This window comes from Brachyistius frenatus, unplaced genomic scaffold (assembly GCF_029030835.1).
Source record: "Brachyistius frenatus isolate BFR_SWC_R1_liver_20210118 unplaced genomic scaffold, ASM2903083v1 Contig_35, whole genome shotgun sequence".
Lineage (NCBI taxonomy): Eukaryota > Metazoa > Chordata > Actinopteri > Embiotocidae > Brachyistius > Brachyistius frenatus.
In genome coordinates, this window is record NW_027210634.1 from 1,666,890 (window position 1) to 1,683,500 (window position 16,611).

The 16,611-nt window shown below is 39.7% G+C and overlaps 1 protein-coding gene across 1 annotated transcript; it reads right to left on the minus strand.

Moving 5' to 3' along the window:
* Positions 1-5,368: 5,368 nt before the first annotated feature.
* Positions 5,369-12,784, minus strand: LOC138622238 (probable global transcription activator SNF2L2). Its single transcript, XM_069700883.1, has 6 exons — positions 12,490-12,784; positions 10,229-10,458; positions 9,176-9,281; positions 8,739-8,840; positions 8,439-8,577; positions 5,369-8,246 (listed from the first exon to the last, which is right to left on the minus strand). Exons 1-6 carry the CDS (start codon positions 12,583-12,585, stop codon positions 8,113-8,115), a joined length of 807 nt encoding a protein of 268 aa, XP_069556984.1. The 5' UTR covers positions 12,586-12,784; the 3' UTR covers positions 5,369-8,112.
* Positions 12,785-16,611: the final 3,827 nt, after the last annotated feature.

Here is a 16,611-nt window from a genome sequence, read left to right on the forward strand (position 1 = left end):
ACAAGAAAAATTCATTTGAACCTATGAGGGAAACGATTTGATGATTCTGTTTTATAGCAGAAACAAACTGACGTGATGAAGCTCTAAAGCCGCTGCTCTCCGCTCCAACAGTTTATACTGAGGCCAATTCCTGTCAAACCCAAATGAAAAGAGTCTTCTGAAGGGCCACTGTGTCTGTCGTTCATTATATAGAGATAACATTCAGCTAGCATGACAACAGATAACATAAGTGGGCGACTGGAACAACACGTGGAGAAACACATACATGGACAAGGACATCGGATTCCTAACTGAGGGACTGCCATTGTAACAGCAAGTGTATGCATTATCCATGTAGCCGCCAGCTGAGACCAGCTGCGCCCACCTTTCACTCAGTTTTCACTGTGATTATGGTGTGAAAACCCTGCTCGCATGAAGGGTCACTCAGCTACGTTGAAGGGGCATACCAGTCAGTGGGGGAGGGGGGGAGGGGGCTAAGTGCAACGATGTTCATGTCAAACGTTTGTTTGGAAGTGTGGTTCTAGCAATGGCTTAGATAGACGAATCACGTCGAAAATAACATGTAATTGAAGTCGAAGCAGGAACATTGCTAAGTCATGCCAGACGCTTTATGAAAATTGCAGGCAAAGTCAGAGATACTTGCAGATATTAACAGCAGGAGAAAGAAGCACGACGAGACTGAGGAATACCAGAGTTTGGAGAGCCGACTGCAATCGAAGGAATTGTTGAAGCTCACAGGAGGTTCAAGGGGCTGCGACCTCAAGAGGCACAGAAAAGAGAAGAGAGCAGTCCTGGGAGCATCGAAAACACTGCGCACAACCCTTAAACTCTGCTTGAAAGCAGGACGGAAAGCAAAACTCACAGGATTTGATTAGCAGACCTTTATTTATGTTTACGCAGCCACAGTGGCATGGAAGTTGAAACTGAGAATTATTAGGATAGACAGCTCTGCAGCTGGGCTGATACGACCTGAATGAGTAACCAAGGATTGGCCGAGGACTTGCCTGCAAAAGTCGAATCAAGAACCAGCCATTGTTCTCCGTGATCCTTCTGGAACAAATGTACATCATGAGAAGAGATGACACATTGCTTTGAAACGAGCATGATGAATACCACTGGTAATACAAATCCAATCTGCTTGTTTAATAACGGACAAGGTCTTTCAGAAGGTATGTGACATCATTGTCGTGTTAGGGGATATGCAAATATGGGTTATGTGGTTACATGCCAGGGATGAGCTTATATATATAAATCTCATATGATTCCTTTTTAACCAAACATTAATAAAATAATTAATGTATTATCAGAATCAATCATGGGGTCTGTTGACTCCACTTTTAAAAGAGAAATTTAAAAAGCATTATTGAAATGTTCTTTGGACAAATGAAACAAAATTTGTTTCATTTGAGTTTTATTGGAGGTTGTTGTTTTAGTAAGTCAGCTTTCTTGTACGGTAAGTTAGATAGAAAAAAATTAAGTTCTCAAAGAAAAAAAATCCTCAATGTGAAATGTGAACCAGTTTTAGTTGTGTTACGGGGTTGCTTTGCTGCATCTGGCACAACGTGCCTTGAATCTGTGAAAGGCACAATAATGTCAGAAGATTACCAAGGCATTCCTGGAAAACACCTTGTCTAAGAGACAGAGAGATCGATCTCAGTCGGAGATCAGGACTCCTCCAAGGAGAACAATGCAAAACAGCCGTCTAAAAGCGCCCAAGAATCGAAGAGAAGAAATTATTGAACGACTTTGAAATGGCCGGCTAAGAGTCCTTATCTTCCATCCTGTCCAATTGGAAATGGCTCAGATTGGCAGCGGGAAGAGGCAGCCATCAAACCGGTGGGAACTGGAGTGGGAAGAATAGGGAGCCTTAGCTTTTGTAGCCTACCGTTATAGTGTTGAGGGACGTCTCGTGCTTAATATAACTCCAATGCGTCAAAAAGCCATGATTTCAGACCCACCCAAATTTTTTTTTAATTGTTTTCAAATTCAAAAATCTGAAAAATGATTGAAAACATTTTAACGCAAAATTTCTGAACTATATGGTTAATAGTTTTTCAGCAAAACTATTTTATGTGTTTCGAAACATCAACTATTTACGCAAATTATAATTTGGCTTAAAAAAAAATATACCATGACTTTCCTGCCCTCAGTGAAAGGGAAGTTGGCGTATTCACCAAAATACCATAATTGTCACCAAAAATATTTCTCTGTACTGCCACAGCAATGTAAAGTCAAGTTGTGTCTGAGATCATGAACTTAAAGTTACACAATTTGTACTCAGTGAAGCGGACAACAGCAACCCAGGCAAAGAGGAAAACAGTAATTGAGTTATTGACATTTACATTCAGGTCATTCATCCTCGAGCGGCTGTCTCCATTAATGTCGACCCTTTTCTTTGAGCCAGCAGTCCTGTCACAGATTCTATATGTACTCAAATGTACTGTGACAGAAGTCAGAAAATGTTTTTTAATATTGTATGTCTATGTCGGTTTTCTGTTCTCTTGTCTTTCCTTAGTTTGACTTTTGTTTTCCATTTCCTGGTCTCTTGCCCTTTCCGCCCTCTCCTCCCCCTCTTTCTCCCAGTAGCCACGCCCACCTCACCTGTTCCCAGTTCCTCAATCGGCTCACCTGCAGCCAGTCTGCCAATCAGCTCTGCCGGTATATATGTACTCCCAGTCTACCAATACTAGGTTTCCAATCAAATCAGGCCTCTGTTTTTCTAGTCTGGTCTACTAGGTTGCCAATTTGGAGTTGTTTTCCTTTGGGGGTTTGTTTGATTCCTCTTTAGCTTTGATCCTGTTTTTACTTTGGACTCATTCTCAGCTTGCTCTTTGTGTTTCATTTGCCCATTAACTGGGTTTTAGACTTTTATCTACTGGGTTTTTATTTAGCTTTTTCCCTGTTATTTTGGGTGAAAGTGTAACATTATCAAAGACACAAATATGCAAACAACTCTGTGACCGCTTCCCAGAAAAAAACCATCAGTGACTTCGTGGGAATGGACTACAGTTGTTTAGCAAATGGATGGCACAAAAGCAAAAAAAAAAAAAAAAAAGCGAAATTTACAGAGCATGATCGTCCCAAAGTATTACATTGCAGCCTGTTTTTGCGACTGCTGGCTGAAGTGCTTCCGCTCAATACAGGACCAATTTCAAAAATGGTTGTACCCATTAGGCACTTAGAACCAAATTGATGGCATAATAGGATCCAGGTTGAAAAATAACAAAAATGTCCTTTTAACATGTAAAAGATGAGAATTGAAAAACTTACTAACTTATTTTGGCAAATAAAGCTTTAAAAAAAAAGAAAAAAAAGTCAAATGTTGACAATTTCCTACCAACACTGGCAGTGATATGAAATGTAATCAACTTTTATTACAGGTGATTAGTGAATGCCGTGATAAATGCAGGCCACACTGACTATCTATTAAAGCTGCGTCCTATGGGTAAAGAGAAAATGGATTGTTTTCTCAACAGATTAAAGTCACCTTCTGGACCCACTAATCTCCAAAAGCCATTAGTGCGTCTACCTGCAGCAATATCTCTGCCCATTGCCTCTTCCATTAGGTTTACGTGTCATTTTATGTGAGGTTTTCATCAAGGCAACATACGTGCCGCTCTGTTTCCCAGAGCTATTTACTGTAAGAGCCCACGCCTTTTAGCTGCTCCACACTAAGGACATTGTTAATCTCCAAACATCTGCGAGAAGCTTCTTTTTTTTTTCACTTCTGACACTTTGCAATTCATCAAATGTGAAGAAACACACATATCTCAGCGCTGTAAATTGATTTATTTAGTTTTCATTATCTTAATCTACCCAGGAAACACTTCGGATTTGACTGAACAAGATGATAGACACTTTCATATTGCCTCGAGCTTTCAGGTGATTTGATTTGCGATTTCAATATAGTAGATTTAACATGCAGAATTTTTGCGGACGTTTGCATCGCTTAACACCTTGCACAATTTAGACTTTACAACTTGTAGATTTTGTCCTTTTTTAGGCCGTTGTTGAGTTCGGTTCAATTCAAGGAGCTTTAAAAATCCAATCACATAGTTTCATTGTTGCGAGCAGACAGTTGGGCGGGGATACAGTGGAGGTTTCTCTGACTATCAGACTTGTGAGTTTGGCTGTCAGACAGCAATGTAATAATGAGCTATGTTGTCAGAAAACATTTATAAAGGCGAGAATCCAAAAAAAACGGCAAACTGGTGTTTTTTGTGTCAGCCAAGGCTGCACCGCCTGTGTCTGTGGAGCTCGGTGACAAAGGAGGACATGGAAGGTACATAATAGAGGGTACTTTATTTCTGAACCTGAAAAGCAAATAAGTAAGGACACATCTCCATTAACTTGTAGATAGCAAAAAAAAAAAAAAAAAAATCTCAAATAGACTGAATACAGTGCAGAGAGGATGGGCACAGGCGCATTGGATTTTTCTTTTCTTTGGAAGACACTTTACTTGTGGAGTTTGGCTGAAATGAGAGCACTTGATACCTCTTGACTTTGAATTTAAGCTACTCTTAAAGCTAAATGGACACCTTGGTTGGCGTCTGCAAGAACTAAACTTAAGCCGACAGTTGTGGCCAGGACTTTACATGATCCATCCCCCTCATAAATCAAAGTAGTTGAAATGGCATGACACTGAATTATAATGCAAAAGCACTCATCATCAGCCTTCCACTGCTGCACCCCCTTCTTATCGCTGCATATTAATTTCTCGACTGCACTGTGTTCAGACTTGTCTTAAACTCATTTGCTAGTCTAACAAAAGCTGTCTGAAGCGCCGATAAGTGATCTTTTTTATTTGAACACTGACTCATATCTCACTCAAAGAGCTCAGATGAGAACAGTTTTCACACGACTGAAATCCCACAGAGAGAATCAGCTTAGGGTGCAGCTCTGTGCAGCTTTCTGCCTTTTTTTTAATTATTTTTTTTTATAGCCCACAGAGATAAATCCCACTGACTCTCTCTCTCTCTCTCCCTCTTATATAAAACTATGGAAAGCCTCTGTGATTGGCCAGTATGGTACCGCTATGGTGCAAATTGTTGATTGGTTGGGTCGTTGATGAAGTGACTTATTAGATTATGATATTTCTATAAGGGGATTGCTGACCAAACCACGCCTGAAACACTCAATATATTAGATTCAACAGGAGGACAGAAACATGACTCAATGCAACATTCATGTGTGTCCGCGTCCCTTAGTAGGACACTTATTAGTTTTTTTGTGACAAATTCAGAACATGACTAGCTGAAGGACAGGTGCTTTGTTTTGGAGCCTTTCTGCCCCCTAGTGATCAAAAAACTACTTAAAGCTACTTTAAAGGAACAGTTCAACATTTTGGAAAAACTCTTTATTTGCTCTTCTACTGAGGATTAGATGAAAAAAAAAAAAATACCATACATATCTTTCTTTTAAGCATGAACTTAGAGACAAGACAGGATTTACTTAGTTTGTACATATGGGCATAAAGATTGTTCCAGGATGCAACTCCACACATAAAAACTACAACTTTTTATTTATAGAGTAAGCAAATGACATTTCGCGTGTCAATTAAAAAGCTTTAAAGATGCTGACGAGCGTTTTACTTTTGAACCTTTGGAAGGGCCAAACCTCTGCTTTTACGGCTAAGCTAAGCTTAGCTTTTGCTGTATATTCAACAGCGGACATGAAAGTGGATGCTTTAACTGTTACACTCAGCATCAGAGCTACTGAGTGTATTTCCCAAAATGTTGGACTATTCCTTTAAAAATGTCAGTGTTTACATCATAAATTGTTTATTATTAAATTTATATTGACTTGCACTGGCAGTACCTTAAAAATGAAATCTGTACGTTTCACAGTAAAAAAAAAATTAAAAACGCAGCTCTATGTTGGTGTTTGTAGTTAATACAGCCGTTCATCTTTGTTATATTGACTTACGATCGATTATCTCATAAAGTTGTGTTTTTGGGGGGAAATGTGGGCAGAGAATCTTGGGATTTCTTTTGCTGCGTTTAAAGTCGTCATCAGACCATCCATAACATACTGCAAAACTGAACTTGCACTGCAGAGTGGTTTTACACTCACATTTACACCACGTAAACTGGTGTTGGCTTCCATATGCATTCCAATATTGGCTACATACATCGCTCACGATGGATTGGTGCCATTTAGTCTCCTTGCCGCAAATTGAAAGCTGTCAAAGGACAGGTGGCTGGGTGGGCACAGATTGATTGTGACGCTGCCACAGATCGGGCCCTGTGATATATGACATGAAATGTAGACATCTCCAAGCATGGGAGCGAGATGATCATTGAAATTCATACATCAAATACCATTTGAGTGCAGGAACATACATGGCAAAGGTTCTGGCAGCTCGTGCAATTCGTCTTCAATAAACTCTCACGTTGACATCGAGGTCTAAAAAGAACTCTTCCTCATAAAGGGCCGTGTTGTTCTCTTCACTGTTATACTTACACATACTATGAGTGCTGTAGCACAAACTATGGTAACATATCAGTGGTGATAATTATAGATACTGTAAGTAGCAAAAACTTTGGTCATATATTAGTTGTAATTAGCTGCATAAATTCAACCCTAACCCTAACTGTGGATTAGACTGTCCCTTATTTGTCTCTTTGGACAAATAGGTCAAATGAACACGTGAATGTAAACAAAGCACATGTGTATTGCTTGATCATTACTGCTTGGTGAAGTGTCACCTCTTGCATTTTGTGTATCATTTTCTGAAACAGTGGCTGCCACTTGTTGTTACCATTCATCAGATGCTGTACAATTTTAATTTTTTATTTTCACAATTTAATGGATTAAATACAAATTGAGGAGAAAAAAAAAAAAAAAGGTGTAGAGGGTTGAGACAAATGAAAGCTGTTACTGTTATTTACAGTAACACTTAAAGCAACCAGACTTAACCAAACAGCTCTGTTCCACCACCTACTGGTAGACTCTCAAAAATACAGTTCATATACATTATAATTTATCACTTAAAGGGAATAATGGTGACTGATAGAACATTCTGCCTTAATTTAAAGGTATGTAACTGAATAATATATTATATATCATATTTATATTTACTATTTCATTATATATATTATATTTCAAATTTGTGAGATATGTGATTTTTGTTTATCCTTTGTCTTTATGCATCCTACAACTATTCACTATTCATATTAATAATAATAATCATCATCATTAACCGGTGGAACTTTTTGGTAAAATTTATTTTGCAAGAGTTTAAGTGATACATGTCCAGAGGGATTGTCTTAACAACAACGTATTTCATCCTCCCCAACAACCGGGAGAGTGATTGAAAAGAAATGTAATCTTTAGTTACTTTTCACACAAACTGTACAATATGTGAATATACTGTAGCACAAGGGATACATATGTTCAACTGGAGTACCCTTGGTTATAGACCAAAACTTATTCCATCAAGTATCAGAAACAGACAAAAGGCATACTATCAGTACTAGTATTTGTCAAGTGTCTTTGACTTCAAACTTCCACTGTTTTTTTTTTTCTTTTCTTATCAAAGATGTATTATCTCTAAAATCACATTCAGAGATTTGAAACAAATTTACAGTGTTCATTTTTTTTCTCGATTTCTTTAAAAAGTCCTTCCCGTGTGCTTCAATTCTCGAGCCCTGAACACAACAACTTCAGCAGGCGCTCCTCTGGAGGAGCCGCAGCTTCGAGAGAGAGAGATACATATCATGCTCCAAAGACATACGAAGGCATTTCATACAATCAAATATATTGATTTAAAAACAGTCAGTAAAACTGGTGTTTTTCATAATATCTGCAGAAACAATCACAGGTACTTAAAGCAGATAAGATGTAAATTATGACGTATTTTTTAAAAGACCAGCTAAATGAAAACAACAGCACTATGCACTGTGCAGCAAGATGAGTTGGAGTGAGTTCATCTAAAGGAAAAAGCATTGTTCTTTAACTGGCTCTTTCAGTGGACCTTCCCCTTATATTTTCAAGACCTTTTCTTTTGATTAGAAAATAAAACAGAACCAATGAAAAGGGACGTGGTGGAGAATAGACATGAACAAGAATACAAAAAATAAAAAACAAAAAAAATAAGCAGGGCCCTTCGGTTCAACCCTCGTCTTTTGTGGTGTTATCTTCTACATCCTCATCACTGTCTAAATCACTGTGAAGGCTCTTGGCCAAGGTATTTCTGCTTCTCTGCTCCTTAGCTCTCTTCTTTATCCGAACTGGTAATGGTTTCACTGGTTACAAAAAGAGAAAACAGAATGAGACTAATGCAAAAAAAAAAAAAACATTGAATTTGCAGTTTTTCAGGATGTTACTGGAAGAAAAACCAGCAAACAAGAATTTTAAAGATTTGAAACTAGCGTTCACGCTCGTCCTCATCTTGTTTTTTGCTTTAATTTGGTCACTTGTAAAAACACAGGCCTCACCTGCTGATGGCACAAACTGGTCTTCAGCTCCACCGCCATTATTGCTGTGACTGGCTGTCTGTTTCTGTTCCTCGTCTGTGACGATTCTCTGTCTCGCGCTCTCAAAAACCGACTTAATGACAATCGAATCCTCGTAGATCTGCAGAGGTTAACAAACAAACACACGTATAGATAATCAGAGCATTTGTTGTTGGTCACGACATCAAGATCCAAACCCATTTACAACTATAACAATACAAAGGAGACTGTGAAAATGAATTTTGCTGCTTGAAATTGAAAAATAAATTTCTCTGGCTTCACCTGAGATCCTTCCAGGTTGTAAGTCTGTGCATTGTGACACAGGAGGAAAATATCCTTCTCCAAATCCCCCACACTTCTGTACTTGTGATTACGCACACGTTCCTGGGAAGCAGTGAGTAATCACACATAATTAACGGTTTTAATTAAGTATTTAATACATAGTAGACCAAGGAAGGGAAATTTGATGAAGAACAACAAAATAAAACAAAGATACAATCCCAAAATGCAAAATAACAACATAACATAGAAAAAAAAACAAAAACAACTATATCCAGGCACCATTTCAATCATCCTTTATATCAGTATTTACTTAAAAAACAAAAGTGAAATAGTCACTACAGACACCCATTCAACATTGGATGTATTGCGTATTGACCTGCCTTACATGATAACCATGACGTCTGTATTTGAGTTTCTGAGGGTGTTCGGCGACATACCCTGATCCTTCTGAAGTCCACGGGCTTACGGATCAGCTCGTAGTACTCGGGTACCTCCTTCTTAGAGGGAAGCTGCACAAAACCTTTGCTGATCTGTCGTCCCAACCTGGAAGCACAAAGTTAAGTTTCGCGTAATCTCATTTTATCAAGACCCAAAAGGACAGCTTTCGTTGCGGTTGTATGCCTCTTCCAAGTTACAGTTCACACCCGTGACTGTCTCGACTCGTGTAATATACTGTAATTAGTGAATAATTTGAGGGAATCCTTAAGTGTTCACATGCTTAGCCCAAAAAAAGCTGATTGATAGTAGACAAGGCTTCAATATATCGATAACGCTGTAAAGAAGCGCTAAATGCTAAAGCGTGCAGGCTTCAAATATCATACTTATATACATACATATCGTGGTCACAATCTCCCCTTCTGGTTCTGAGTTATGGTGTTGAATAATAGCCAGAAAAATGTTTTGGCAGAACATTGCGGTGTAAGTATGAAGCTGACCGTTGACATTTTTGACCTTACAATTTTATCCTGTCGAGCGTTTGTGTGAAATTTGATCATAATTAGCATACGAATGATTGAGTTGTGGCCACCAACGGGTTTTGTGTGGTCACAGTGACCTTTTGACCTTTGACCACCGAAATCTCAGCAGTTCATTTTTGTGTCCACGTAAAGGTTTGTGCCAGTTCCCTCAAGGTACTTCTGAGAAATGGCATTCACGAGAAAAGGGACAGGTTGGATGGGACGAGGAGAAGAGGTCACAGTGACCTTGACTTTTGACCTTTGAACACCAAAATCGAATGACTTCATCCTCGGGTCCAAGCGACTGATTGTGCCAAATTTAAAAAAAAAATTCTCTCGGGACTGTCTGGAGATATTGCGTTCACCAGAATGGGACGACGTGAGGTCACAGTGACTTGACCTTTGACTCCGAAAAACGAATCGGTCCATCTTTTGGCATTAAATCAACATTTAAAAAAAAAACTCAAATAAGCCATGCATTTAGTTTAGCATTCATTTCTGCACCACGGTGTTCTATTATTTGACAGCCCTCACCCGTCCTTGTAGTTGATGACCATATCCACCAGCGTGTTCAGCATTCTGGTGAGCTCGGGTGGATTCGGAGGCAGCTTCTCGGCCGGCGGGCGTCCTCGCTTCCTCTTGACCTTTTCGGCCGTTTCCTGCCCGGCCTGCAGCTCTTTCTCTCCATGATGATCGCCTTTACGCTTCTTCAGACCGATGTCCTCCTCCATGTCCTCCAGGGAACCGTTCTCTCCTGGCTCGGGCTGTGGGGGACGAGAGAACAATGGGGTGGGGGGTGGGGTGGGGGAAATCTAACAACACTCAAACAACACTAATAAGGTGGATGAAACACTGTATGATAAAATCAAAAAGACTGTACGGACACAAAAGCCTGCGACATTCTGCTGTTATTGTTTAGTTCATACTTCGGCTCTACGAAGGATAATAACAGCTGCTGAATGGGAGGGAAGAGGATGAGTGGCGACTGAATTCCATTCAAAAACTCTTCCCTTTCTATTCATCCTTTGACTTTCATGTGGCAGCTCTCTTACGCGGCTATAGCCAGCGTATGTTTTCAAAGAAAACCTGGAGCCCTTCAGACGGCGATGCTATAGATGTCAAATCTAAAAACCCTAAATTAAAGTCCCCCCCGCCACCGTTTCCATCTATGTGGCAGTGGTGGCTGGAGTTCAAGCACGGAGAATGACAAGAGTATGAGTTTTTGTATTCAAATGAAGCAGCATTTATTCATTTATAACAATAGCATCTGCATTTACATGGACTGGAGTGATCTATTTGCTGTGCTGTCTCTGCAAATTTAGGACAGATTATTTTATCTGGAGGCTTTGATGTCAGATGATTATCAGGGGTGGGGGGGGGGTGCTGATTTTTTAATGCACAATGAATGCGAATAAATTTAAAGAAGCCATGTTCTCTCACAGTCTGAAATGCCACAATGCATATTTATTCTTATTTTCCTGGTTTGCAGTCGGCTTCGTGCACAAAAAAATGAGACGGCGGGGGGGGAGGAAACATGATTTTTTTTCTTTTTCTCTTAGGTATGTGGCGTTTTACAAACGTGCCTGCTTTCCCCCCCCTCACCCCACACTCAGTTATTTTCAACCATTTCATCGCTCCTTTTTTTTTTTCTCAAATATCTGCAGCAACCACTGTGTTTTCCACAAAGGCAATTAGAGGCCAGAAACACGAGTAAGCATGCAGCAGGAGCAGCTCTTGCAGCAGCAGCGGCGGCGGCGGCGGCGGCGGCAACCCGGCTGAGGAGAGAGAGAGGAGGGTGGAAATAGAGAAGGCATGCTTGTCCAATACGAAACACAATATTGTTGGATCAATCAGGATCATTACGGTGGACACATCAGCTCTCACATCCCATAATAGAGCACGCACTTGTGGAAAAATCTATTTCTCAAGGACAGAGATGGAAGCAAGGATGAGATGTTCGGCTATATTCTTTGCAGAAACAGTGGCAACACCATGCAGAATTATTACAACAACAAGCAACATTAATGCGAGACTGATGGTGAAGAGGCTGTACGCGTGCCTGCACTTCAAAAACCAAGAGACACGTCAGAGAAATGAGTTACAGGAGACAACAACACGGGAGAGAGGCAACAATAGGAATCCTGCTCATCATCGCTCGGCTCAGATGTGGGCTTTGAAAGCCCCGCTGCTCTCTCTCTAAAGGGGCTGCAGTCGTTCCAGCGGAATACTGGAGGGATAGAGGGTAATCCTCAAAGATGTATAACACAGCTGAGAGCTGCCTGATTGACTGTGCATGTGTGTGTGTGTGTGTGTGTGTGTGTGTGTGAGAGAGAGAGAGAGAGAGAGAGAGAGAGAGAGAGAGAGGAAGGGTGTCAATGTGTGTGTGATTGTGTGTGCATGTGATGCTCTCCATGCCTGTGCTATATCTCCTTAACAAGCCTGCCTCTTTCCCTGACTAATCTGGAAAAGATTCCCTCTCATCTGTTACAACACACACCTACACAGTACTCCCTCTCTTCCTGCTCTTACTCACACACAGACGCGCACGCACGCACACACACGCGCGCGCGCACACACACACACACACACACACACACACACGCACAGACAGACAGGAATTACACTCACAGACACTCGCTCTCCTTTCCCTGGCGCACACACACACATAGACACACACACATTTTATCCATCTCTTCTTCTCTTCCCATGCGATGTAACCCCTGGCTGAATCCCGAGCACCGAGAAGAAGAAGAAGAAGAAAAAAAAAAAAGAGAACATGGAGGAAGGATATTTACCTGACTGCAATCTGCAGGCTGGCTATCGGGATCGGCTGCAGCTGTGGGGGAGAGAATTAGCAAGCCAGCATAGCGGCGAGCTGCTAGTCTCTTCATCAGCTGATCACTCAGAAGCAGAGCCCAGAAGGGGGGAGAATAAAAGCGCTATGTTTTCATATACAAATCAATGGGCTGGGGGGAAATACAAATGCCGTACCCATCTCCTGTCTGCAGCTCTCCGAAGTCTTTTTCCTGACTCTGGAAGGCCCCGAGCTTGTCTCCCTCTGCATGTTTTTAATATCGACTGTTGCCAGACGGGTTTTTTTTTTTTTTTTTTTTTTTTTTTTTCCCCCTCTCCTCTTCCTACCCCGCTGTTAAAGTTATCAGGTCCATTTTTTGTTATTTCTTTGAAATTTTTGCATCGCGTTTTGAAAGGGAAGGTGCACATTTTATATTACATATTGCAAAGATGTTTAAAAAAATATATATATAAAAAAAAAATAATAATAATAATAATATGTGCTCAGTCTGCAGCAACACGGTCATTCATGGTTCACATTGAGTTTGCATGTGCAGCCCCCTGAATTCCAGCAGGGTGATTAATGCATAAATATTGACTCGGATTACATTTAATTCCCCTGCACAGGCAGCAAAGGGGGGATATCTCCGCAACGCTGAGCTGCTCAGCTAAAACAATTGCAGTAAAACAGAGGAGTTCTTTTGTTTTGTTTTTCTAGTTTTGAAGCTGATATTCAAACACATCTGTTTTCTGTGAAGCCATTAAGTTTTCCAACATTGTCATGCAAAATGCTGCTGGAAAACAACAGATGGGGGGGGGAAACAGATAGAAGTAAAAAATTATCTGTTGCACGTTATTCAAAATAAAGGCCAATCTCATAATGACAGAGCGCCATCCTTTTGTGTGATGTAGAAACTTGGCAACTGCAGGACCTGAGCTGCTGCGAATGGAATTTCAATGGAAACAGAGAGAAAATCAGGACACACATGAGTTCAACAGACAATCCAACAGTGCTTTCATGTTTTCATTCCTACGGCTGTGTGTTTCTTAAAGCCTAATTATTTCTAGCTGGACTGTGCGCTGCTTAAGAAAACTGTTCAAATTAAATACACTGACATTTTTATAACAACGACATTCAATAGTTAGGACTGAATATTTAACAATCAAAAGTAAGTTTGAGGACAAATTGTCGGTTAGACTTTTTGTTTTTTTTTAGTTCAACACAAACAAAAATAACCTTAATCTCAAACTAATCTGCTTCAGATTTATGGTTTAATTGACAGGGATATCACAAGGAGCCCGCAACTGTCATAATAAAATTAAAACTTTCAAAAACTATTTGTTGAGAAGATGTTACTTTAATTAGTCACTTTGTGTTATCATATTGTCACATTCATTTAGTAGCGGAATGTAACTAAGTAGGCAACATTTACTCGAGTACTTTATTTAAACAGTAGGCATTTGTACTTTACATGAGTTTCTATTTCCACTTTGTGCAGCTTCAGTGAGGCCCACTTCTTACTTTTAAGATATTTTTTTTCATATCCTTCCTGTCCCATGAAATATCCAAATTTTGTAAATTTGAAATGAACTTTTTCTAATAAATTAAAGGATTAGATGTTCTTTCACCTGCTGACAAATTCTCCAACTTTTAAAGCGAAATAAACTGTTTTAAAAACCCTCTTGGATTCTCTTGAAAATGCATTGTTTTTCTGAGCGTGTTGACTTTTTAGAGATACGTGGTTCTTAAAAAAAAAACATAGAATCTTTATGGAATAATGATGCATTACTCTAGATTAAACTAACCAACGGTAGGCCCACACAAAGAAGTTAAAAATACCCACAACCTTGAATAACCTATAGCACTAAAATACAGATTTATTCAATATCGATCCAAAAACATTGTATATAAAAGTAAAACACTGACATGGTGTACTTTTAAATATGTGACATCACATTTTTCCTACCAAGCCCCGCCCACTTCAAAACAGAGAGCTGGACATGAACAAAAACACAAACGATGACCCTGCTCCTTAAAGTAAGAAAAATGAAGTCAGGACCTTTAAATGACTATATACTTTAAATGTGCGGACAAAATGAAATACAGCTCATGGAGCCACGTTTGAAGCTCAACTGTTGAAATGTCTTTTCAGAGAAACGTATCAGTTTTATTGATTTTTGTTTTTATGGGACTAACATCCAGTAAACTATAAATCAAAGCAACACAAGAAACATTTAATATGAAGATTATTACACCAACATCTGGTTTGTTGCAGAATATTGGATGCATTTGCAAAGTCTGTTAGTTCCAGTTTTATGAAACATGCAATACAAATATTTCTGGTAAGACCTCCTGTCACCACTGCACCAATTTTTTTTTTGTTTTTTTGTGTGTGCTTATTCTGTATTTTATTACTCGTATTGTATGTATGTCTATGTTTGCAAGACTCTGTAAGTGTAATGACGTCACCCCTTTTACGGCGCTCGCCTCGTGCGCGCTGGTCGGACGACAAATGGCCGCAGGTGTTTGTAGCTGCGTCCGAGTTAGCTGCCCACTCTCTTCACCCGCTCACATGCTACGCTCCTGTCAGGTCAGCATTCGTATTTAAGGTGTGTTACGTTGTCCGGCTTGTCTTAAAAAGTTTTTGACGGTCAAATTCATGTTTATTAGTGAGAAGTTAAATCAGTGTTTGAAATGTAAACTCACGCAGTTCAGCTAAAAGCTGAAGGACTGCGGGGGTTTAGATGGCTTTACTTTAGGAAATACGGTGTCTCTTGCATTTTTATATATAGTTTCCAGCGAGCTATGGTCTTTATAAAGTGTGTTAAACGTAGAGCCCAGTCCTGCTCTGTTTGTACTCGTACTGTAAACTAGAGAGTTGGTAATACCGAGGTCGGAGGCAGCAACGCAGGCTCTGCACTCCCAAGTTTTTGTGGTCAGATTAAATGGATCAGTGCTGCATTAAAGCCAAATAACGGTCCCTGGCATCCTTGCTGAGTTTTTCCCTCTATGGTATTCTTTTAGTTTGCGTGTACACTTTGAAAAGAAAATCTCTCTGGGGACTCAAAAAGTATAAATATGGTCCACATCGTATGTTGGGTTGTGGAAATCATATTCTTTTTTTTTTAAGAGTTTGGATTTGACTCGGTTATAATTACAGGTTGACTGATCGGTTCCTGTGCTGTGCTTTGCTTTGCTTTGCAGGTGGTAATGGATGTGCTTTTGCAAAATTGGACCCATGCAGGAATCTGTGAAGAAGGGCTGCTTGTGCCCACCGGAGAGGAACTGACGGCTGCTGCTACACCACCTCCTGGATAACCTTTGGTATGTCATTTCTCTACAGAAGACAACTTAAGGAACCCGGCAGATTTAAACTTCAAGAGGCCATTATTTATTTATTTTAAGTTTAAGGCTAACACAGTCTAGGTTTAACTTATAATTGTGGATGTCGATAAGCCAACTATTTGAATATAATGATTTGTTTTTGATTGATCTGACTGAGTATCCGAGGACGCTACGATTCCCCAACCATACGGGAAACCTGACTGCACATCAAGTAAACCGGACATGCCCCCAAACACAGCTCTCTTTGAGTTGTAATATTTTAATTAAATATGGAGTGAATGGGGAATGACGTCATAATGATTTATAGGGGGGGAAAAAAGAAGTTATCGTGGCCATCACTGGTACTGCACTTTAAGACACTTCTGCATTGGGTTCACTTTTTAGTTTTACAGTCTGTTTTTTTTCTGGGTGTTGGGGCTTCCTCCCTCAGTCTAAAGATTTACAGTAAAGTTAAAGGGGAACATTAATACAAACATTGACCCTTGCTCCTTAAAGTAAGGAAAATAAAATCCAATCCTCCAGGTTTTTAAATGTGTGGTTCACATTTGAATTTAAAGCCCAACTATTTTGGTTGAAATGTCTTTCCGGAGGAACTTATCAGTTTCTTTCATCTTTGTTTTTATGGGATCATCAACATCCAGCAAACCATAAATCAAACCAAAACAACATTTTAATGTAACGATTATTTCACCAACATCTGATTTGTTGCAGTATATAGATATTAGTTTTATGAAACATACAATCAAAATATTTCTGGTAAGATCTCCTGTCACCACTG